Below are 24,448 nucleotides of genomic sequence, written 5' to 3'. Positions count from 1 at the left end.
ATTATGTGATGGCAGCTTCTGTGTTCCTGTCACACCCTTTTTAAAAACAAAACAAAACTGGCTGGGTACATATTTAAGATATTTTAATTATATTTGTTTTCTTTTTGTTCCAAAATGTATTGACTAACTTGAATGGCAGTAGTGTAAAAGAAATGTAGACTAATAAATTGAATACTCTGCAATTAATTGTGTGGGTGTCTATAAAATGAAACCTGAAAAAATGGAGGTGGTGTCTTTGGAGGTGAAAGCTCCCAGTGCAGTTTGCCTAAGAGAAAGGGTTTTTCCTGGATTCCTTCATCAAGATGTTCTCTTCCTTCTCTTCTGTGCTGGGTAACGTGCGTCTTTTGATTATCCACGTTTACCTCAAAGTTGGTTGCACTTCAGCAGTGCGGTTGATTTACAAAGCAATTTGGGATCCTATGGAACAAAAATACTATATAAATATAAATTATTATGTTATCATCCTGTCTCATTATCATATGAACCTTTCTCAGCCCTTTACATTTGTTTGACTAGAGTCAGCATTGTATTTAATAATCTGCATAATATAGATGGATATATAAATATATACACATGGATATAGTGCTATTCATCAGAGTCCATTTTTATCAACTGCTAGTATAAAGCTGTAGAGAAATTACAGTTTATATCAACTTTCATAAACTTCCATGGAGGCAGGCTTTTTCTTTTCAAAGTTAAGGCTGGATAGTCCATCATTCTCATTTCCCGTTCCTCTATTGGGTTTATGTCACAGCCTTGAAATTACTGAAATCATGGGTTTTTTTGTGTGTTAATTGAGAATAACCGTAGGGTAAATGACTAGAATTCTTAGGTTGATAGGTGATGAATTTTATTGAAGCAATAAAATATAGAAAATCATTAAGGAAGACGGCTTACTACAGCGGTGTAATTCAATGTGATTTATCGTTTTATAACCTCAGGCGGATTTAAAATATTTTCACCAGCTTCAGTATACGTTGTTAGATAAATCTATAGTCTGCTCTTACTTACAACAGAATTGACTTTCTTTTCAATGATAGTGAAATACAGCAGTGATGTAAAATAAAGGTATTTTCTGCATAGCCAGTTTTGGGGGTTTATTCTTCACATAGTGCATAGGGAACTTTCACAGGTGATGCCCATAAACAGTCATGGGCGTTACACATGTAAATAGACAATGCACACATGGGAGAAGTTTATGGGATAAACTTTCAGTGCTTCATATATGGAAAATAGGGGACAAATAGGGATCCACACATTGGTGCTTAAGCCTGGTATTTAGCTTTCCCTTATGGAATTCCCACTTAAATTGCTAGTAGTTCCCTGCGTGTAGGGAGAGCAGTATATTAGAGTTAAGATCTGACAGGAGCTGAGAGCAGAATCCTGAAAGCATTATAGAGCTGCTGCTTCAGCTTTGCAATGTCCTCAAATTGATACTACCCTGTGCCACTCCATCTAAACTCCTATTAGTAAACTGCCGTAGTGGAATGGTGATTACATCACAGTGTTGCTGTGTCGTGATAAGGCACAGGAAATGTATTTGGGAGTCTTATGATGGGAGGTGAGCACCTAACTCTCTTAGGCCCCTTTGTAAATCCTGGCCTAAAATGTCCTGCAATTTAGGCTGGCAGGCTACAGGACAGACCAGTGAATGTCGTTTCCTTCACTCATTTTGAGACAGGTGGCAACCATAAATCATGTCCTTCCGGGTGAAGAGAATTTTGTAAATAATATGGGATTGGTTTCCTTATGTTATAGAAGCTACTGTTGTTATTAATAGTAATATAATGGTAGTAATGTGTATGTTCTGGTTATAACTTGTGGCCCTGATGCTGCAGTCAGGTCTGCACAGATTGACCCTTATATCTGCATGTTAACTTCAGTGAGATCCCATGTAGACACAAGAATATGCCTGCATGGATTTCATTACAGGATTTGAGACCTGTAAATTCAATAAATGAATTTCTCCCCACATGGATCTGATTGTAGGATCAGGTCTTGTATATTCAAAATGTGTATTTCTCCATGTCTGTTAAAATACTTTCAGAGTTCACAAACATTGCAATCACAATAGTCTCTGCCTGGGACTTGTCCATTTATTACAGATTGTGTTATCCATGTTCTCATCAGTGTTCCCTCAGCTCCTCATTGAGTTAATCCTGTGCAGTATGGCAATACAGTTCTATTTAAAACTAAAACCTAATTTCCTTGTGCGATGGCACATTAAGATAACATTTTCAGGGCTATTTTTAAATGAGGAGAGAGGGAACCAGACACAAGTGCAGGCTGTGCTGTGGTCTGGCACAATTACAATCTCTTTACTCAGGGGGAGCAGAGGGACTGCTCCTTCTGTTAGCCTGTGAGGGTGTAGGGAAGAGCTGAGGGCCAAGGCTCTGAAATACATTTCCACACCTCTCCCCACAAAACCCCCCCTGACCTGTGGAACAAGCCAGCCATGCTGGGGGGATGAGGGGAGCAGGCTGCGTTACTTATGGAATGGTGTATGCAAACTGCGCTGCATGGGGCAGGACTGTGCCCTCCCATAGTTCCCAGTGCAGCAGTGCATCCTCCACCACCTCCTACTTTTCCAGTAGTCAAATGCTATAATCTGGCTCTTAGTGATCATCAGGAGAACCGTTTATTAAATATCGATAGCACATAAATAACTAATAGTTCTTGTTATTGAAAAATAAAACTCTGCTGGGGTGTAGTATGCATTAATAAAGATGAAAAGCACTACATAAATGATCATCAGTATAATCATAGTTGTTATCCCTGGGGTGTCAGTGGTTCATGCCGAGCAGAAAGTCACTAGTATTGGGTAAGGGCTTTCACTTGCTGTGTTTAATGTCATTTTATTTTTTTTAAAGCCATAACATATATATTTTCTTAGCTTGGGTATAGTGAAATGATAAATACCATTATGTATTGATGTGATTTTAAGAGAATCTCTTTGTCAAGATATTTTGCATACTGCCTTAACCGCAGTTTGTTTTGGCAATATTATTTTAAGCACAGATAATATTTTAAGGAGACACCCCAGCTTCCTTATTACCTATGTAAATTTGTAGTGATTGTTTGGTATCATCTGTGGTGATTGCCACAGATCAGAATATGTGTCTGCTCACAGTCTGTTATTTTAATCCATTAGTCACTCCTAATAATGTAGAGCTCAATCTTGTAGGGTGCTGAGTGCCTCCGGAGGGATGTTGCATGACCAGTGCGATGGGAGAGGAGGGCACTCAGTACCTGGCGGGAGGTGCTCAGCATGTGGCCACATTAGCTTGTGAGAGACGAGAGTAGGATTTTCGAAAGGACTCATCATGGAAGTTAATGAGAGTTTTCCCACCGACGTCAATGGAGCAGTGCTGAATACTTTAGAAAATTTTACACTGAAAGTTCTATAGAAATGGTCTTAATTTTTGCTTAAGCCCAGATAAATGAGAAATTGCTGTATATTTCATTCTAGTTGGGGATGAGGCATTATATTATGGACTTAGTGACTCCATAGTGTAGGGGGCATTTTTGATCCTGCACCCTGCTTTAACTTCCAGCCTGAAATTTGAAACGTTTAGTCTTAAATAACGAGAGAATTTGAGGTTCATCATACAAGCCATTTTAATTATGGGTCAGAAAAACAGTGTGTTACATTTTTTTGGCAATTGTTCTTAATATGTTTTATCCACCCATAACTCCAAAATCACTTGGCCTAAAGGCTGCAGAATTGTTAATCGTTGTGAAAGAAACTCCATGGACCTAGTGTGATGTTTCTGAGTATGTAATTTGGCAACACTTGAGTTATTTTTTTAGAACATTGTGGATACTGAAGACTCCGTGAACCTCATGATCCCTCCACCTCTTCCCCTGACCCTTTCATTCCACTGGTTAAAGAAAGCCCCTGTTCGGCTATCTTGGAGTGCTATAAACTCCCAGAACTCAGTAGCCATCGCCCTCAAAGACTAGCCAAGGGGCCTCAGGTATTCAAGAGATCTCAAGGCCCATGTGTGTTGTACTGACTTAGTACAGTACTTTTTTTAAAGGTTTGTGGAAGCAACCTAGATATAGTATGGAGCCGTGGTAGCAAAGCCAAGGTTAAGATTGTAAAACAATTTCCATTCTAGATCTTACTTTGAATCACCTCTGTTTTTGCAAAAGAGTTTGTTTCTGTCTCAAATTATGCTTGCTTATGCCAGAGAACTTTGGGGGAAAGTTTGGGGTTATTCAGACAAGCCATTTTCAGGTTTTGGGACCTTAAAAAGTTAATGGTTTACTACTTTGAAGTTTGTGGGGGGGGTGTGTATGCATTATGGGCCTAATTCAGAACCAGTTCCACTGAAGTTAGTGAACCCAAACCGCTGTGGATCTGCCGTAAGAGGAGAATTAGGCAGACACGCCTGCACGCATGTCACAAACATGTATATTCATAAACTTCAAATGTGTAAAACCACTAGTATATAAAATACATGTCCACCCATTCTTTAAATATATTTATCCCATATTAATACTAGGCATAGATTTTTCTTTTTCCTTTTTTGGATACACTAATTCTTTAATTATATTTATACTAAAAAGACCAGGTGGTGTTTACAGAGTTCTTAAGCTTCATGTTTACTGATGTAGAGTGTCTCTTTTTTCTAACCTGACTCTTTCCATCTTTATAAGCTAAACTGTTCTTCTGTCTTTTCTATATTCTTGGCTTTTTTAACACATGAATAGTGTTTTACCATAGGAAATGATACAGAAGGAAAAGTAATTCTCTCTGAATAGGATGTTTTGTCAAAGTTTTCCAGGAAGTTTCAGGACTTGGAGAAGAGATCGTATGGATTCAATCCAGACTTCCCCCCCTTCTTATATTTTCAATTTTTTTTACATAAGTAAAACTTATTGATATAAATACTAGGTCTACAAATCACTTAGAACAGTGAGTAAAAGTCATAATGCCAAATGAAGTTTAAGTACTGAGGACTTATTATAGTTGTGTTTTACAACAAAGGCAATAATCTAGCTAGTAGCCAAAAAAGCTTGATGGAAGAAAAAGAATTTGAAAGTTAATCATTAAAAAAAACCTATATTATCTTCATTCAGTCTGGAAAACATAACTGCACACGCAATAAGAACAACAACAGTGAGTATGCACAAAGCTTAATGAAATTCAGAAAACAGAATCTGAAAGGAAATCACAAGAAATGTCTATATTGCCTCTGTTCTGTGTTTCTTTTTTTGCAGTTAGGTAGTTAAAGAAGATTTAGCATTCTTGAAATCACAAAAGGTGAAAAAAAAATTCCGAGCTACAGTCACAGAAAGCTTATCCAGGAAAAGAACTGACACCCTCATACCCAAAACTAAAATTCTGATTGCATAGTCAAGTATTCTTTTATGCATCTGAGTAGACTTCGTAAGAGCAGAAAAACCAGGCTTTAAAAAAAATACAGTATTTGAGATGGCCTTTGCAGCTTCAAGATACTCTCGTCACCGTGTCATTGTCAGTCAGTAAACAATCAGGTTCTGTAAAGTTGCAGAGTATGAAGATGTAGAAAGAAATCATGAACCATTTTAGAATGTGGAAAGGTATTTCAATCTCCTGACCACATTTTTTTCCTAAGACAAAAAAAAAAATGTTTTGATTAAATGAGTCTGAACCCTAATATTTTAAGATTTCAGGATTTAATATTATTCACTGTAGTTTGTATGTTGCAATGAGTTAGAAAATTATTTTTAATAAAGACCCCGGAAAGAGATTTTATGCTTTCTTCTTGACCTTGCAAAACCTTTATCTTACAACCAGGTTTTTTGTTTTGATAGCATCTTCTGCGTTGTCCAGTATACCAATTTTATAATCCATTCAATCCATTTTAGACTCAGATACTTAGGGATCTCATAAGGGTCTGGAAATATGGTTTCAAAGGCAGGGAGGATTAAATCCATCTTCCCCCGCACCTCCTATATTGTCCTTGAGGACAAGTTGATGACAGGCCGCAAGAGGAGCTGCTACTTTTGGATTCCAGGAGGGAGGTTGAGTGCTAATTCCCAGTTGGGCCAGTTCTTCACATTACTATCCACTCAGATTCACCAACCAAGTTGGGAAAACAGAAGTCTCACTATGTAAACTGTCTCTCAGAAGCATTAAACCAATTCAGATATACACCTCTTTTATGCTATATATGCACTAATAGTCCCCTGTGTTGTTTTGCCATCTGAACTGGCAAATGACATGTAATACACCTCAAGGTGACTTCAACCCAGTAAAGGCCCAATTCAGGAATGCATCCCAATTCAGGAGGACATGTAAGCATTTTCTTAACTTTAATCATGTGCTTCAGTGCTACGCGGAGCAGAGAGAGATTTAAGCATTTGCTAAGTGGTTTCCTGAGTAAGCTGCAAAGAGTAAAGGCTGTAACAGTTCAGGGAAGGGGATGCCTAAGTTGATGAAAGACTCATGCCAATATGACTGGTGGGAGCAGTGAGTACTCAGGACACTGGAGCAGCACAGAGGATTCAGGTCTGGAGGCCGCTGGATGAGCAGAGACTCCTGGAGCAGAAGAGATATGGTATATGAAATATGTTCCTTATTTGTTTGGTTTTACATCTTGGTGGGATCCTGATCTGTGACTGGGGCTCATAGGTGCTACCACAATATGTGCTACCACACATAATAACAACAGCCGCTTATGTCTGTTATATGAGTGGACAAAATTAATAAATTTAAAACATGCATTTAAAACATGCCCTTTTCCATGCTGAGGAAATACTGTTTAATTTAGAAACTCCAGTCGCCATCCCTGCTTTGCAAAGATGGCTGATGAGTTTCAGCAATCGCTCTTGCATTAAAAGTTTTGTTTGATTTATTTATTTGGTGCTGAAGTATATTAAATGTCAACAAGAACTTGATCGATGCCAAAGTTATTTTTAACACAACTGCAGCGGTCCCTACAAGTTACTGGTAAAGCATTAGTTGCACAAGTAAATCAACTTTCAGCTCAGGAGAAAGAGGTGATGGCTAGAAGAGTACCAAAGAAGAGATGAACTAGAAATTGAAGTCCTGACCCAGTGCCCATTGAGGTCAGTGGAAAGGCTGCATAGACTTCAGTGGGACTTGAGTCAGACCCTGGAGGAACTGATTTTGCAAGGTACTGAGCATATTCAGCTCTCATTCACTTCAGCAGGTGTTGAGGATGCTTAAGACACTTGAAAAAGTGTTTTCAAAGGACAATTCTTCACATAAGCCATGAGCTATAGGCCTCTGGCTGTTGCAGGCTTTTGTGGGCATTCTACCGAAATTTATCACTTAGGATAAAACTGCAGGAGAAGTGTAGATGGGCTTGGGAGCTCAAATCCAGCCACCTAACCCAGGGCCAGGGCTACAGTGCAGCTCACTTGTAACCACAATTCTACTTTGAGGTCACAGCCCATCTGTGCCATTTACAGTGGGGCTGTCACCTGCGTCCATTTCACACTCTGTGCCACTGCCTGAAGCTGCCTTTGGCTTTGGGCGATTTCTTCATTTAAAACTGTCTTTTACCGAAGGTTTCCATGTTTCCTTTGGAATAGTATTAACAAAAGACTGGGCTAGATTCCTGAGAGGAATAGCTTGGTTTCTAAAATGGTAACACCTTTAGAAGGTGCTCCTGTAAAAACAAAATGCCAAAATACAGAGTTTTTGAAAGATGCTGGAGTGGTATGTCTCTCTAACTCTACCACCTCCTGGCACTGCCTCCACTTCACCATTCCATTACCTTTCAGCTTTTCTAAAGGAAAGAAGAAGCGATTCCATACGGGTCAAGTCTCGGTTCAATGAGAGAGACTTTAATTAGCATTAATGGCTGTTCCATTGGTAAGGCCACACACATTGAGTTGAGAATATTCTACAGTTTGGCAATTTTAGTTATAACTTTTGAAGGCTTAATTGATTGTCTGTGCAGACGACCATTTTGAAGTTGCATTTACCTCAGATATGTACAGTATAGTGTTTGAGGGCCAGTTGGATAATTCTTTTGAAGTTGAAATTGAAGGTGCAGTATTGAAAGCTTGTACCTGACATGTTTCCACTGTAGGATGGGGGACAGAAGCGGCATGCACTGTGCTACATTTCCTGCTTCTCAAAAAGGAGTGCTTGGTCATAAGTAATGATCAGTTTATCAGGGAGTCGGAAAATAGTCAAGAGTGGTTGAGAGACATGGTAAACATTGCAAGAAAGCTCTGAAAGAGTTTCTTATCATTTTCCCTTTTGCTGTTTATGAATGACCTGACTTCCTTCTCTGTGAGCTGAGCATTCACAGTACATAAAACTCTTTATTTTATCCACAGTCTGGAATTGAACAGAATAATCAACTGTATTTTTTTTTAAATAGACCTCACCGCTTTGTGAACATTATTAGCTACTGCTACAATGCCTGCAGCCAGGCCAGATGGCTAATGTCGCTTCCAGCAACAGTTCTCCACCCTCAGAGGCCCCACATCTGGGACTCACCTGCACAGACTATTCTTTCCTCCTAATCTTGAACAGCGACTATATTTAGTTGGGGAGGGGAAATTACATAGTTGGGTCCCTACTTGATATCATAGCCCCCTTAAGGAAGGTAGTATCGTGCTTATTTAGAGAACTGTTGGCTGGTGGGAGGTTGTGATCACTCCATTTGAATCTGTACACTAAGTGCTATCAGTGAACACAGACAAAGAACAGCAAGTAGAAGTGGTGGACAGGAATTATTAAAAAAACAAAACAAAAAAACCCATCACCAAAAACCAAAATAGTCTTCTTTCATTAATCTTGGCAGGGATATGAATCCCTTTTGCAGAGCTTTGGCAACATCAAATTAGTTATGAAAACTGTAAATCAATACGAAATGGCGACCAGCATCCTTTCCTGCTTTTGTATATGCCCATCACGAAAACTTTTCTAAATGTAATCCCAGTAGTCCTGCTTTCTAGCTGATGTAAGATCTCAGGCATGCTTCTTAGTTATGGCAGCAAGAAAATAGAGAATAGTGCATTGTGCATAGAAAAACGTCTGTACATTTTATTTGGAAATATTTACAGCATTTTCTGTTTAGCATAATCAGAAGCTCTGACCCTAAATGGTTAGTGTTACCATAATTTAACTCCCACATACATGCTAAAATCTGACATTTTCTTTATTTTCCACTAAGTATCTATTTTATTTCACTATTATTGAAGTGCAAATACAACTTTAAATCATATATATGGCACAGGGACAGTGAATCAGGTTAAACCGCTTTCATTTTCCAAAAGCTGAATCCAGATGCTTTGCTGATTGATAGTTCTTTCTTTTGTGAGGAACCTGCATCATCTGAACTATCAAATTGTCAGTTTATGGAATATAAGCTAAGGTGTGGTTTGTAGGCTGGAAAATCAGTATCCTGGCAAATTTTTAAATTAATGTACGGATTTGTTTCCCCCTGTACGTACAATGGTATCGTTTCAACCAGTCTCCTTTTCTAAAATGGGCAGAACGATTGAGCTATATTGAGTGGGTAACGTTTGCTATATATATTTACATTAAAAATATAGGCAGCACTTATAATTATACACAGAGAGCGCGAGAGAGACCTTATCTGGAAAGTCAGATCCACATAAGGACTTTCCCAAAGACTGGGAGTGTTTGGTTATGGAGTCTTCATTTGGTCCAGTCCCATTTCTTTCCTCCCTTCTCTCACCATATGATTCTCTCTGAAAACTATAGTGTATGTTTTTTGCAGATCAGTTTATTGGGTATTGTTCATGTACAAATATGGACTGTGGATGTAATATATGGAAGTAGAGAAAGGGCCAAATTCTGGCAGGCTTTTGTTCCTACTTGTTTAATAGAAAATCTGCAAGCAGAAGAGGATTAAGGGTTGGAAGTCTGTTACTATTACCCTATTTCTGGCTATGAAGTCCTTGTTAGTCCACAAAACTGCCACAGCAGGAGTTCTGGAGGGGTTGTCAGGATGAGGGGTGTGGTTCACAAGTATGTTGTTTCCATTCCCTGGCCAAATGATGGAAATTATGTACCCCACAGGTGCATTTTACCTGTGCTGTGTGGGGCATGAGGGACTAAAACGCTTCTGATCAGAATATGGGTGCACAGCAAGAGTGCTGCTTTTGTAGCAGCTGGACCTTTTGTATCCAGATCCACCATAACCAAGAACAAGGCCGTCCAGTTTGCTTTCTGTCCAGTTTTTTTTCGTCCAGTGTCATTTCAACTGTCCCAAGTAATGAGGCTTCTGCCACATCCCTTGGCAGTCTGTTCATTAGTCTACATTCGTACATGTAGTCAAAATATCTTTGAAGCCCTTGAATCCCATGGGATGATTTCAAGTTAGGCCGGTCTTGTGTCCAGATGGCTAATATCAATGCATTTCTTTCCGTGGGCTTTGCCTGACTGCTTTGTGCTGTTCTGTCAGCATTCTGTACTTCTACCAACACCAAGACATTCTCAGATACATTCCGTGAGGGTGGGGATGCTTAAACACGTTTCTTCAGAAAACACACTTGCCAAATGCAAAAGGAAACTTTCAGATTTTTATGGGGTCAGCTTTACATTTTGACATAAACACATTATAAAATATCATAGTTTTTTCTAGTTGTATGCATTTGACTTTGTATTTTTTTTAAAGTTTGCATCCTGCACAGACTTTTTTGTCTTCTTTTTAATCTACTTTTTCCATTTTAATAAATGTGAACAAATAAATGGTTGCAATGGGAGAGGATAGAAAGAGATGCAATAGACACAAAGGACAACTGACGTGATTGCTGTTGCTCTTCTGTAATCAAATGTGGTTGTGTGTGTGGGTCACAAAGACAAATATCTGCAAACTAAATATAAAGAAAATATGTAAAGGGCCAAGTGGGAATACTATATAGAATTCATTTTGTTAGGCTCATGGATGGGATAATTCTTGAAGAGCTTTTCTTACACACAAATTTTGAAAGACATCCACAACTACTAAGAACAAATTCCATAATTCTACTTCGGACACAGTGGGACACATTTTCAGGGAGCTGAGTGGAGTTTTTTTTGCTTTCATCATGATGTCTTTAATGGTAGTCCGAGAGCTCAAACCCCACCTGATGTTGGGAAAGTTTGGGGGTCTGTGAGATGTTCTTACTAGAACAACAAAAACAACAACAAAAAAAGCCTTACCAATGGTTTCACTAATTTTATTTATTTATTTACCTGAGCTCTCCTGTCTCTCTCTTGATTGAGCCTTTCTTCTTCCAGACACTTGTTTTAGCTTTCCTGGTGGCATCCATTAGCTTTCCTTACAGACTCTCCCATCTGTTTGGACATCTGTCTTGTATCCCCTGACAGCTCCCAGTGCTTCCCGTGGACACATAATTAAGTTCCATTGGCCTTCGCTCCTTCCTTCGCTGCTTCTTAATATGTTGACCATATTGAGCTGTTGAGCAGTTTCTTTCAGCTTTCTCTGATGGTTCTTAAGCTCCTGCTGTGTATCTCAGCTCCCCTTGCCAGTTAACAGACTCCCCCAACTGATTTGTGTTCTTGTCTATCATTCCTCCTGCTAGCTGCATGCAGCTATGATTACCCAAACTTCAAAATGCCTGGTACATATCCAAAGGCAAAGTAACTTGGAACTAAACTTGTCAAACAAAAATAAATAGGTTGTCGGAGCCATTTTATTCCATCCACCAATCGAAGACCTTGTCCAACTTACATTGAGGCCAGTGGAAATACTCTTTGGGAGTTGGACCAGGCATATAATACCTTGGTCGCATGAGGCTACGTGCCTACATATTGAATGGTCCTGATGGCATCCAGGAAATCATGGTGAAGCACAAAGATCTTGTGATGGAAGGTGTTGTATAAATGGAAACCTGTATTACATTACATTTTGCATACTTCGTGGGTCATGCCAGGCTATAATAATTGAAACAGTATCCAACATGCTCTGCGGTGAGATTTTGTTCTGTTGAGAGATACTTTAAAACAGGAGAAATTCTGCAGATTTTCATGAAGGTTGAAGTTTGATTTCAAGTCCCTTAGGGAACAACATACTGTTGGATGGTGGCAGTAGTGGGTTATGTATATCTCTGTGTTCTGATGTGGGTGTGGGGAGGAAAGGAAGGTGTGTGCCTGGCTATATCATGTCTCTCTACAGTGTACAAGCTGTAAGGATATTGAAACATCAGCATCAAAAACCACAGCTGGCCATTTCCATATTTGTAATGCTTATTTCTTAGTCACAGTAACTTTCTGGTTATGGAATTAAAGTTTAAAATTAAGGTTGGTGTTTCAAAAACGACAGCAAAAAACCACCTTTCTGTGCTGGGTGCATAAGGTTTTCTACAGCACTGAGGCCCTAGTGGTTTCCCCAGAACATTCCCAGCATCAGTTGCAAACAGTTTTCTATAGCTCCGGCACTTGGGTTCCTTAAGAGAGAGGAACCTTTGCTGCTTCTCTCCTGCAGAGGTCTGGAGACTCCCCTCTGCTGTGAAGCTTAGGAATTCTCCAGGAAAAGGTTTTCTGGAGTGGGGGAAGCTGCACTGAGTTCCTTGGCTCTGCTGGAGAGGGACGACTACTACAGTAAGTAGTTCTGTAGTGTTTTCTTTTTCTACAAGCAAGCCTGCTTCAGCTGAGCCAGACTGGGGCTTTGACACCCTTTTTTACACACCTCACTTTGGAAGTGCCAAGCAGATATGCCTCGCTGCTGACGCACACACGTCTTCCTCAGGTAGAAGCCAGGTTGAAACAGAAAACTTGAAGGAGCTCAAGGGGGTCAAGGGCTGCCTCTTCCTCTCCGTGACCTTGGGAATGTAGAAGCTCCCCATGGTGCCTGGGTTACTTGGCTGACTCCCCTAGCTCTTACTACTGTGCATGGTTTCTAGCTGTATTGACATAAGGGATGCTGCAGAGTAATCCGCAGTGGAGTGACAGACAAGAGAGCTGAAGCTAGGCAGTCCAGAGATCCTGGAGGTCAGCCAGACTCTACAACTGTAGCACTTCAGGGGAGCTCAGTTGAGGGAAGGGACTGTCTGTCTTCCGATGCCCTGAAGAGCTGCCAAGGTTTCCAGAGGCTCTGATTACAGATGGACTTAAGCCTAAGATGGGCAATATTCAGTCTTGCACTGGTAACTAGTTTACGGGCCAGTATCTTGTGGGCTCAGGGTTAGATCCTGGCTCTTTTATCCCAGTGGAAAGAGGAGATTTCTGCAGTCTTTCTCCAGTGGGTACACCCAGCACTTGCTTTTGGCCCCAAAAGTCCCAGAGATTTTGGACTTTAAAAACTATGCCAGTATTATATGTAAAAGTTGTTTTAGGTCATTTCTTTAATGCACTAGGTACATGTATGGACTCCATCATTACTGTATTGCGTGCCTCCCAAGTATTTAAAAGTAGAAATAACAACAACTTTCTTTCTTCCTTCCCAGCCTGTAAGAGAAATAGTTTGATTAATTTTTCTGGCTTTGATTTCATTTTCTGAGTGTTCTTTTATGTACATTTATATGCGAGTGTGTGAATTGTATGCATGAAGAACTTACTGAACGAAAGGGATGTTAAAGGAATGAGTTCAGGGGTGGAAGTTTTGACACTCGCGGTGGTTAACTCTTGCAGGATTCAGTTTTGCAAGTTGTGTGGTGTGTGCACAACACATCATGGAGTGGTCATAAATGTTTGTCAGCATTTGTTGGGTGTGACCCACATAACTCACCACTTTGCCACTAATGAGTTGGTAAAACCTTTATACCACACAATTCGGTATTATATATAATACATTTTCAGTTTTTAAATCTATTAATTCAATTAAATAAAAAAATTACATAAATTAAATTTTTAAATCCAGTGATGTTTTTCTAAAAGATATACTTTAGGTTCAAACCACGAATGATTTTGGGGGAGTTCTGTGGCCTGTATTATACAGGTCAGATTTGGTGATCACAGTGGTGCCTTCTGGCCTTGGAATCCATGATCTTTGAATATAGGTAGATAGTAACACAAAACAGGTTTAGCTTGATTTGTAAAGCAGTTAACACTGCAGCCGATAGAAATGCAATAGTTAATATTACAGACTAATGATATAATTTAGGCTACGATTCCCAGGCCGTTCTAAATACTCTCATATTTATTTATGTCGAAGTCTTGTTTGTCAATTATCTACTTGTTAATAACAACTGTGAATACTTAGCATAGTACCTTTTGTTTTAAAAGGGCTTTACAAACATTGACTAATCATTTCAACACCCTTTTTAGGCATCCAGTATTGAGTTGAACACCTCACCACAGCAAAGAACTTAAGCACCTGCTAAGCTTTAAGCACCAGTAATCTCTTTGAAGTAGATGAGGACTTCTCAGGTGCTTAAAATTAAGCAGGTGCTTAAGTACTTTGCCTAACTGGGTCTTAAGGGCACATTCCAACTTCCATTAAAATCAATAGAAAGACTCAATAGAAAGACTCAATAGAAAGATTCCCATTGACCATAGAAAGACCATTGACTTTAATAGTTCTCCAGAAAGAAAGCAAAGCATGCTTCATAGCAATGCTTGCTGTTAAACTGCATATCTAAAGTGTAACTTATATGCTTGTTGCAGTGTACTGTGTTCTTATCACAGGACCCCTGTGCACCACAGAACAGTTTATGCCTCTAAAAGCCAGGCTTTTTTTCTTTTTATGCATTTTTTAAATATTTTATATTTTTAAATCGGTTTGGTGACAAAACTCCAGTCTCATTTTTTGTAAATGTGTTGGATTTGATTGTGCTGTTCTTGTGCAATACAAATCCCCATTAAAGACTATGGGGGTCTGGCCTGAGCCACTACTCCATGGCGTCTGGTGGGAATTTTGGTACTTTTTTTAACTTTCCATTTAAATAGACAACTTCCATCCAAAAAGTCCCAAAGGCTTTGCACATACTAATGCATTTATCCTCTCAACACTGGACTGCATTGAGGCTCATAGCTATATAGAACTGAAGAGACAGGATGGTCTGGTGGTTAGAACACAAGCCTTGGACTTTGATTCAATTTACAGCTGTGCCACAGATTTCCTCTGTTGCTTTTGTTCTTCCTGTGCCTCAGTTTCTCACTTGTACAGTGGGGATAATACCTCATATGGGTGTTGTGAGGTTAAATACAGTGAAGATTTTGAGGTGCTTAGATGCTACGGTAATGGGGACCACATGTATACAATAGATAGATATGTATTATTGTCCTTGTGCTATAGATGTGGAACTGGGGTGCAGAGAGGCTAATGTGACTTACACAGTCATGTTAAAAGTCCATACCAGATCCAGGAAATGAATCTAGATTTACCAGATCTCAGTGGAGTGATTTGGTTTGAGGTTTGGGGCAGTTATTTTTTCTATTCCTAGTCAGCAATAATAACAAAAACAAGAGAAGCAAGAATTCTCAGCCCAGAAATAAAATAAACAATAACAGTAGCAAAGAGAACAATGGCTAAATGTTGATTTATAACCGAAAGTGTCAATTGCTTTCAAAACTGGGACATAAATGAAGTTCTTGCTGTTCTTGATGCATGGCCATAAGTGCTACATCCCACTCCTTGCCAGTCTCACACTGGGAACTAAATGGAGATACATGGCTGAGTACGGGCTACTTGATGAGAAAGGGATTGTAGGATTGGCCTATAAGCATGGTTAGAATATCTGAAAACTGGGAGGGAAAACTGAGCAGGAGTTCATGGGCATATATATCGGTTAATTAGACAAGTTACAGCGGTTATGGTGACCTGTTCAGATGGCCTGGGATGTCAAGGAAGACCGGTCTTATGATTAGGGTATGGGAATGAGGAATGGATGGATAACATTTTCTCTTTTCCATTTTTTTTTCATTGTTCCACACCTTCTGCACTTCCTAATTCCATCCAGAAGCAGATGAGCCAAATTATTACAGCGAAGGCTGTTCTCAGAGATTTCTGGCCCAACTAAAGTAGGAATTATCAGGGATCTCATTTTGCGAGATTGCTAGCCCAGTTTTGCAGATGTAAATGGTTATGTTAAAGAACTAAATTCATCTCTGGTGTGAGCCCATTGACTTACACACCAAGAATAAATTTGGCCCCTTAATTTTGGGTGCTTATCTAAATCAGATCATTGAACCCTATTGCAATTGATCCCTTGCATTGTTGTTGTTGTTGCAAGCTATCAGTTTGAATATGGAGCCTTGTTCCATATATTGTATATAGAGAAGCATGTTTGACTTCTTTAAGTAATGAAAACCGCAGCATGGCACAGATTAAATCCATTTGAGACAACCAAGAAAAGAGACGTATGTGCAAGTCAATGAGAGGGGGAAAAAAACCCTGACATATACAAGCCCTTTAGTGTGCACAGCATACGATTTTTTGGCTGGCACTCACATGATTTTATTCAAGGGCTGGGAAAGAACTATGATTAGTTAAAAGCTTCAGCAAAGTCTGGAGGGAGTGCTCTAAAGAGTTGGGAGCTGCACAGAGGTGACTGTAACTCCTCTAGCAATTTCAGACTATTATTCTGTAGCTCAGGACAAAAGCCTTTTCTTTCCCTCCGTGTTCAAAGAGACATTTGTCTTGAGATGTTGCAGCTGTGGGCTGTGGGATTGCTTGTTTGAAGATACCCCTTCGTAGACAAGAGGAGCGTCAACGCACTGAAAAGTGGTAGTATTTTATCCTGTGTGGGCATTTTTTTCCCCTCTTCTCCTCCCTCTCTCCTCCGCTACCATGTGCGGTTTTTAATAAGAAGAAGAATGTGGAGGCAACATTTTCCAGGCAAGGGGAAATTTCCTGTTTCTTTTCTGTTTGTTTAATAAAGTGTGTAGTTGACTGTAAAACTGTAGCTACTTTGTTGTGAATGAGTAATTCAATAGATTGTCGGGCTTGCTTCTTGATACACTTTTATATACTGCAAGCGAACATGCTTAAAGCTTTTTTTTTTTTTTAAGCTGCGTGGCGTAGGCAACTGAGATTAATAAGTATTAGGCAAATGGCTTCTGCTTTTGTTTCTGTGAGATAGTACCAGCCGACTTGCGGTCACACAAAGGCTGCCATTGAGCACGGAGCACTCCCTAATTCTCTTGGCAGGGGTGCCACTGGAATCGGATACAAGTGGGTGGCAAAGGGGAGGAGCTGCAAAAGAAGACAAGCAGGCTTTGTGTATTAAAAATGAAACAAAAGCACTTTATACACTGAGCTGGGTGCAACAAGCTGTGCTGCTTGTGAATCGGGGTGGAGTTTGAGTTCTCAGTGTTACAGGGAAAGGTTTTTTTTCCCTTTCTCCTCCCTTCCTTAAAAAGCTGTCCACTGAAATGCTGGAAGAAGTCCATGGATAGCAGAGAATGCCCAAAAATATATATAATGAACAATACTCGGGTCAACTCTGCAAGCTTTATTATGGTTTATCTTCAAATCAGAAAACTTCAAATGAGTGGAAAGCTTTTTAATATCTCTCTCTATATATAATATTTCCTTGCTGATAAAGAGTGCTGATCTCACTAGAAAAAGAGACATTCCATTTCCTCCCCATTCCATACTCCCCCTCTGTTCATAGCTCCCTCTTATTTGTAGCTGAATGCCCAGGAATCGAGACAGATCTGTGCATTTTTTACAGTGGTGATGACTTCTTGTTTTATGTGTTTAATAACTCTTGGTAGATTAGCTCTGTGCTTTATATTATTTTATATGCTGCATTTCCCTTCCCCGTGTTCCCAGAGAAACATGCTGCAGAATTAAAGGTTTAAGGCTTGTGATTTAAATCAGAATTTAGGATGGGAAGTGGGGGAATTTTTTAATTACTTTCTGATTTTTTGCTTATCAGATTCTTAATGAAGCAGTCATATGGAGCAAATGTGTTGCATGAGTTAAAAGAAGGAGAAAAATTATATGAAGTTTGAATCCATAAATTTGGTTTCCCTGTGTCCCAACAGTTTGGTTTGAGTTGGTGTATAAAATATATGTATCATAGATCTGTAAAATGTATATACAGAGTTATAGAGCTACACTAGATAGATACAAAGAACAAACCAGCCAAGGAAAATATATTCCACTGTGTGATTTAAGTTGCAAACCTGTCAAAGGTTTTTATTAAAATGTAATTATTGTACATTATGCACTTCATCTCATATTGATCTGCTTCAAAACTTTCTTTCCCTGTCAAATTGAAGTAAATTACTTCATTGTAGTACGAGAAAATGATAGCTATTCTTCTAAATTTTTAGCACAATTTCCAGCTCACTTTCATCCTTGGCAAGTGTATTTTTTGTCTGTAGACTGGCTTAACATATCTAAGGAGCCTATGTCATCACACACAATTACATGCATAATCCCAAGCAAAGACACAAGATGTCACGTTTAAAAAAAAAAAATCTCTTTTTTTGACTTACAAAGTCACTTATATAATGTCAGGATGATAAAACGCTTATTTAGGGGTCCTGTTTAAGTGTCGAAGTTTCCGATAGCCATTGGTTTTGTTTTACTTGTTTCATTATTTGGGAAAACACTTCCCAACCTCATCTTGTCTACATCACTATTTGTAAATAGTTCTTATTCTGCACAGGCAGCAAGCTCTGATTATGTTTGGCTGAGAAACACATTGGCCAGCGCATGTGTAAATCCCAGTGACTATCTAAAACCATTGTCCTGGTGGTTATGTAACTATTTTCACTGCCCCATTCCTTTGACGATAAGAATATGAGGCTGTCATTATGTGATGCTCTAAGACTTGGTTACACCGTAGTAACATTTTAGTCAGCATTGCAGTTGAGTTGCTTATTAAATGGGAAAATTGATTAATCTAGCTGCAGAATAATGCTTCCCTTATGGATGGTAAGCATTTGAGATTTATACGTGTGTTTTAATCTTATTTATTTGCTTATGGCAAGCTTCTTTTACTTATCCAAATCATCTCAGCTCTGTACCATACAAACTGACACAGTTGCACTTCCATCTGGATAAAATACTGCAAGCATGATGTATTACTTCCAGTAAGTGCAAATGGAAATCTCAATAGAAAAAAGACATCATTATTTAGAAAAATGTTCATGTTAGATTTTGAAAATATTTCATTAAAACTTCGGTTTGTTTTAGGTTTATCTTTTTTTAAACTCCAGTCAATAAAACAGTGTCTGAGAACCATTAAACACACTTCTGCTAAATTTGCCTATACCCAGGGTTTCTCCCACCTCCTTCTCCCCCCAACAAGTACATAGCAAGTTTTAACCTGTATTCAATGCACAGCAGTGCAGATGGCTCTGTGGGGGTAAGTCAGCTGGCTTCAGTGGAGCTCCGTAAGGCATGATTTTGGCTCATTGTGTTTTGGTCTGTCTTTCACATATTATTTGATGTAGATTTTACTAATATTGTGCACCTGATGGCAATCTGGATATCAGTGCACATTTAATTTTTCCATTTTTTAATCGGTGTGGTGTTCTTCTCACTAGTTTCCTTCCCTCGTTGTCATTTTTATGTCATCAGGATCTCATTGACACCAGTTTTGGCCTCTTCCGCAGCAGGAGATTGCAATGTTGACCATTATCCAGAAAGTCAGAATTCCACCTCAATGCTGCAAGCGAGAGATCTTAGTTCCCTTCAGTAAACAATCCCCCTTTTCTGTTTCTTTTTTTTTATCTGATGTTTTAATCACAAACTATAGCATTTGTTCTATAATGCTCTTTGTTTAGGTATTTATGACTTCCCCTGTGACCCTCCTTAACTAGTCACCGTCCTCCACTTTAGAAAGAATAGAAGATGTCATTTGATTTTTCGCTGTTAAAATAACTCCATTTACTTCTCCATGACAAAATAACCCAGAGCTTGTCCAAATAATCCTCATAAACTATTACTATAATAACTAGTAAATTGTGATGTTTGGGGCTTAATGTAGCGGGGAAATGACTATCATATCTAGATATACTGAAGACATTTATTACTTCCATCAGCACCTTAATAATATAGTAGAGTAACTAGGTAGAACAGAGGTTCTGAACCTAGATGTAAAAAGAAAATCAAAAAAGATTCTGCCTGCTTCCTCTATCAGACAAGCATCAGACAAGGCCAACGTTTTTTAAAATGGCCCCTAATATTTTTGAGGGTCCAAATTAGAACGCATTGGGCTTGCATTTTCAGAAGGGCTGGCACCCACAACTCAAATAAGAATTAACAGGAGCAATGAGTATTTAGAATCTCTGAAAATAAGAACTAAGGTTGCTTAAGTTAAATACCCAGAATTAGCTGCCATCTTTGAAAATCTGAGCCCAGAACACTTAATGCCACAGGTTAAAGATCCAAAATACTATGTTTCCCAGAAACTGATCCATTAAAAAAAATGTTACTATTTCATCCAATGATTTCCAAGCACTTTACACATGTTAAACCTCAGGCCCCTGTGAGACAGGTAAATAGGATACCCAGAGTTCTACAAAATACTCACAGTAAAATTTGAAAAATCTCAGTGTTCGAGGGCATAGCTTTCTATTCCATTTTTGCTTGAAAATGGGACCACTTCTGAATGATTGTTTTTAATAATATTCATAATTCCCAAGCAAAAACCTCCATTTTTGAAATTTTATTCTAGGATATGTGGGGGGATTCTCTTGCATAAAAATGTGAAATCTTGCATGTTTAGGTGCCAATCCTCCTTTTACAAAGTTATCATGCAAAATTAATTTAAGGAATTTACGCACATGCATACTTAGACTACTCCCATGCATAAAGTTAAACATATGCACACGTGTTTGAAGGAATGGGGATTTACTGGACTGTGAAATTGCCTGGGATTATACTGTGAAAACATTTTTGCAACATTCTGTGAAAAAAACAAATTAACCATTTTCACACAACCCTAATTATATCACCATTTTACATACTGGTAAACTGAAGCCCGAGATCTTTTAAATGACTGCTCCAAAAATGAAACAGTGGGTCACTGGCAGAGTTAGGCGTAGCACACAAGAGTCCTGGTCCCCATTTGGGACAATCACTTGTCAGTTCATCTCAGCTTAAAAGGAGAAGAGGCTGAGAAAATGTAGTTGTAGGAAAGGTAGCTCAGTTTAACAGACACACAGTTACAACTTGAGTGCAAAATAAACATGTGGGAAAACTTCTTGTAAATGGATCTATGTAAGAATAACAGAAACCCTCCGAGCTGCTTCCTGGCTGCTGTCACTTCCAGCTCTGGTTGCACATGCTCAGGAAGGTGTCCTGAAGATCTCCCCACCTGCTGTGCACACAGATTCCTCTCACTTGCTCCAAACACCAGGTTACAGTGTGTGGTGCAGAGACAGAAGAACAACAGTTACTGTGACTTGTAATATTATTACTGATTTCATGAAATAAGATGTGTGTGTAGGGCATGTCCCCCACTTAACCCCAATGATACAATTTGTACAACAAAAGAGATTCCTGTGCTATTTCCATGACAAACTGTTTGGTCTATTTCTCTTTGTTGGTTCTTCCCTTCCCTTCTTTTTCCTTTTCCTTTTGGGGTAAAAGCCTGTTTGTTTATAGAATGATTGTTGCCCATAGTTCATCTTCTGAGTTAGTAGGAATGCTAGAATCTTTCCTCAAAAACCATAGTTCTAAGGGCCTATACAAACATACAGAGTGAAATTCTGACCCCATCGAAGTCAGGACTTCAGTAGGGCTGGGATTTCAGTGTTAGTTTGCACACACTCAAGGAAACAAAATAGGTGAATTAGTCTTATTGGTTGACATATATAGTACTAGAAATATAAGGATATCCTAGCAAAACCTAATTTTATGGCCAGATTCTGCTTTTACTTACACCTGTGTTGATCAGGAGTAACTGTATTGTAGTTAATGGAGTGGCACCAGTATAAAAATGGTGTGAGATCAAACTCAAGTGCCCTCTGATCATACTAGTTAGAGTTGGAAAATGCATGGTACATCAGAGTTTACCCTCTGGCGGTGCACAGATGTATTTCCCTAATAGAGAATGTACTGTATAGATAGTAAAGATACTGTACTGAATCTGCCAACATCTTGCTCTTCCATCCAAACTATTTCCTAAAGCTTCAAACACAGTGAACTTGTATGGTATGCAGCCACTTCCCTCTTGACACAGAAACCAGGTTCCAATAATGCCCAAATAGGAGCAACTATAGACTGAGAAGTGTTTTAAGTCCTGCTGATCTAACAGTTACATTCCTTTTAATTTCAGGTATTCGTCCACAAATAATGAATGGCCCTATGCACCCTCGTCCTTTGGTGGCTTTGTTAGATGGTAGGGACTGTACAGTGGAGATGCCAATTTTGAAAGACTTGGCTACTGTTGCATTTTGTGATGCACAATCAACTCAGGAGATTCATGAGAAGGTAAATTTAACTTCTGTAACTTCATTTATAGTTTTTTAAAGGAAAAATGATGATTGTTCACTTTAACAGCATATTTATTTTCCTGTTTGGGTCCTGCATTTTAGTGTGATAGTACTGATAAAAGTAACTGTGGCTTAATATTTAGTAGAACTGTCAGAATCAGGATGTAATTTTCATGGACATTTCATGGTTTTTTTGGATGGTTTTTTGTAGAGTTTTTATTTTTGCATCAAAATTTTTATTAAAATTGCCGTCAACATTTCTAATTTCAAAGTTTTGCAGACAACCCTCGCATTCAGTGTGAGGTCCTACACTCCACTCGATTGCATCTGTCTATTTGGATGTAAAATGAAAACTTTTGCAGAAAACTGGAAGAGGGAAATGAGGGATACAGTGAGCCCTGGAATCTGGTTAGCACGCACATCAGCTTCAACCAAGTCTATATTTATCTCTGGCTCAAAGAACTGTTTTTTGGCCATCATTAATACCTTGCAACCTAACAGCACCCCCCCATCTCAGCTTGGCCCATCCTCCCAATAGAGTTTAAAATGTTGACACCCCGAATGACTTATCTTCCAGACTGAATGAAAAAAGTAATAACGGAGAGGGGAGAAGAAGGACACACACAAAGTCCCTGGCCTGGGAGGGAAATGGGTGACCGCGGTATGGGGTAGGGGAGAATTGAGGACACAAAGAGCTCTGACTGAGGGAGAGAGGTTGGGGAGTTGCAGGGTGTCCCTGAAATAGAGGGGTATGGAGGGTGGCGCACAGGGAGCTTGTGGGGAAGAAAGAAGGCACGCAAAGACCTTCTGGTGTGAGCTCAGCCTACAGAAGTAACAAAGTGTGCAATCCTCCAGTCTAGTAAATACTTGTATAATACCAAAAAGAGCAGATAGAAATACTTACCAGTTACTTTTCTTATTGTATAACTGGACTTTTCCCTAAGCTTGTTCCAGCGTCTAGGATCTCCTCCAAGTCAACACAGCATTAATTTTTGCCTACTGAGCTTTGATGCTGCATCTCCTCTAAGGATGAAGCATCTTACAAATACTAGACCTTACCTTAGAATGTGCTGGGCATCTGAGTGGTGCTGAGTCCCCTCAACTCCTGTTAACTCTTGCTGCAGTCAAGGGTGTACAGCACCACAAGCTCAGCACCTTGCAGCGTCAGGCCCCTTGACTAGCTAATGACACATCACGGGACTGTTTCAGTTGTTGCCAGTTCTGCACACCAAAGTGACTAGAATTTTCTGACATTCTTTTTTCTGTTTCAGGTATTAAATGAAGCGGTTGGGGCAATGATGTACCACACCATCACTCTCACACGAGAAGATCTAGAGAAGTTCAAGGCCTTAAGGGTCATTGTTCGAATAGGCAGCGGCTATGACAACATTGACATCAAAGCTGCCGGGGAGCTCGGTATGTGTCAATTCCATGCCAATGGCACCTCCGTCATTCGTTTGTTTCTCTTTAAATCAACACAAAATGACATTTTTTCTTAATTTAATTCCATCAACGTGGCATTTCAGACCAAATTTTCAAATGCGTTTTGATTCAGCTCCTAAAATGGTGGGTGCAGTTTCATGTTTTTTAAGTTTTATGCATGCAAAAGAACATGACCATGAAATACACAAAATACGGACAATTGCAATTTTAGCAACTGCTTTTTAAAACTTGCCTCAGTTATTTGTGTGTGTGTATCCACACACAGCACACACACACAAAAAGTAATTGAGATCGATGTAGGTTTTAGGCTGCTTTTGTTAGTTCTGTGGAGTGTTTCTTATTCTTGTTAGTATGTATTTCTCAATCATGTTTAATTTTTATCTGCATTTTTAATTTGTATCTGCACAATCAGATGTTCAGAAACTACAATTTACAGTTGCAGGCACTTTTTTTGCATGCCTGATAATGCATGCCCTTAAATTTTGTTGCATTTGCACACCAGTTGAATAGTTATGGGTCTACCCAATTTGCATGCAGATGCAGATTGCTTGCAGAACTCTGTGGATTTCCACATACAAATAATTGGGTGAGTTAAATTGCATCTGCAATTATAGTGGTTGTGTTGAGACTCCTTTTGATAATTTGGTCCAAAAAATGCAATCCATCAAGAAGTACCATGACAGTATTGCTCAAGATTGCTTGTATTAAAGATTTTCTCTCAGG

At 39.1% G+C, this 24,448-nt stretch overlaps 1 protein-coding gene across 4 annotated transcripts in view; it reads left to right on the top strand.

The window, feature by feature from the left end:
* CTBP2 (C-terminal binding protein 2) overlaps positions 1-24,448 on the top strand; it is a 206,240-nt gene that overhangs the window by 154,876 nt on the left and 26,916 nt on the right. For all 4 annotated transcript variants that reach the window (XM_067533416.1, XM_067533415.1, XM_067533414.1 and 1 more), the window contains 2 exons: positions 22,126-22,280; positions 23,554-23,698. In XM_067533416.1, the coding sequence (XP_067389517.1) occupies positions 22,126-22,280; positions 23,554-23,698 (300 nt within the window). The remainder of the gene's footprint in view (positions 1-22,125; positions 22,281-23,553; positions 23,699-24,448) is intronic.

This window comes from Emydura macquarii, unplaced genomic scaffold, assembly GCF_026122565.2.
Source record: "Emydura macquarii macquarii isolate MOO-44397 ecotype Brisbane River unplaced genomic scaffold, CSIRO-AGI_Emac_v2 contig_3343, whole genome shotgun sequence".
In the NCBI taxonomy this organism is placed as follows: Eukaryota; Metazoa; Chordata; order Testudines; family Chelidae; genus Emydura; species Emydura macquarii.
The sequence above is the reverse complement of the archived record's forward strand: the minus strand, read 5'-3'. Positions and strand labels throughout refer to the sequence as shown.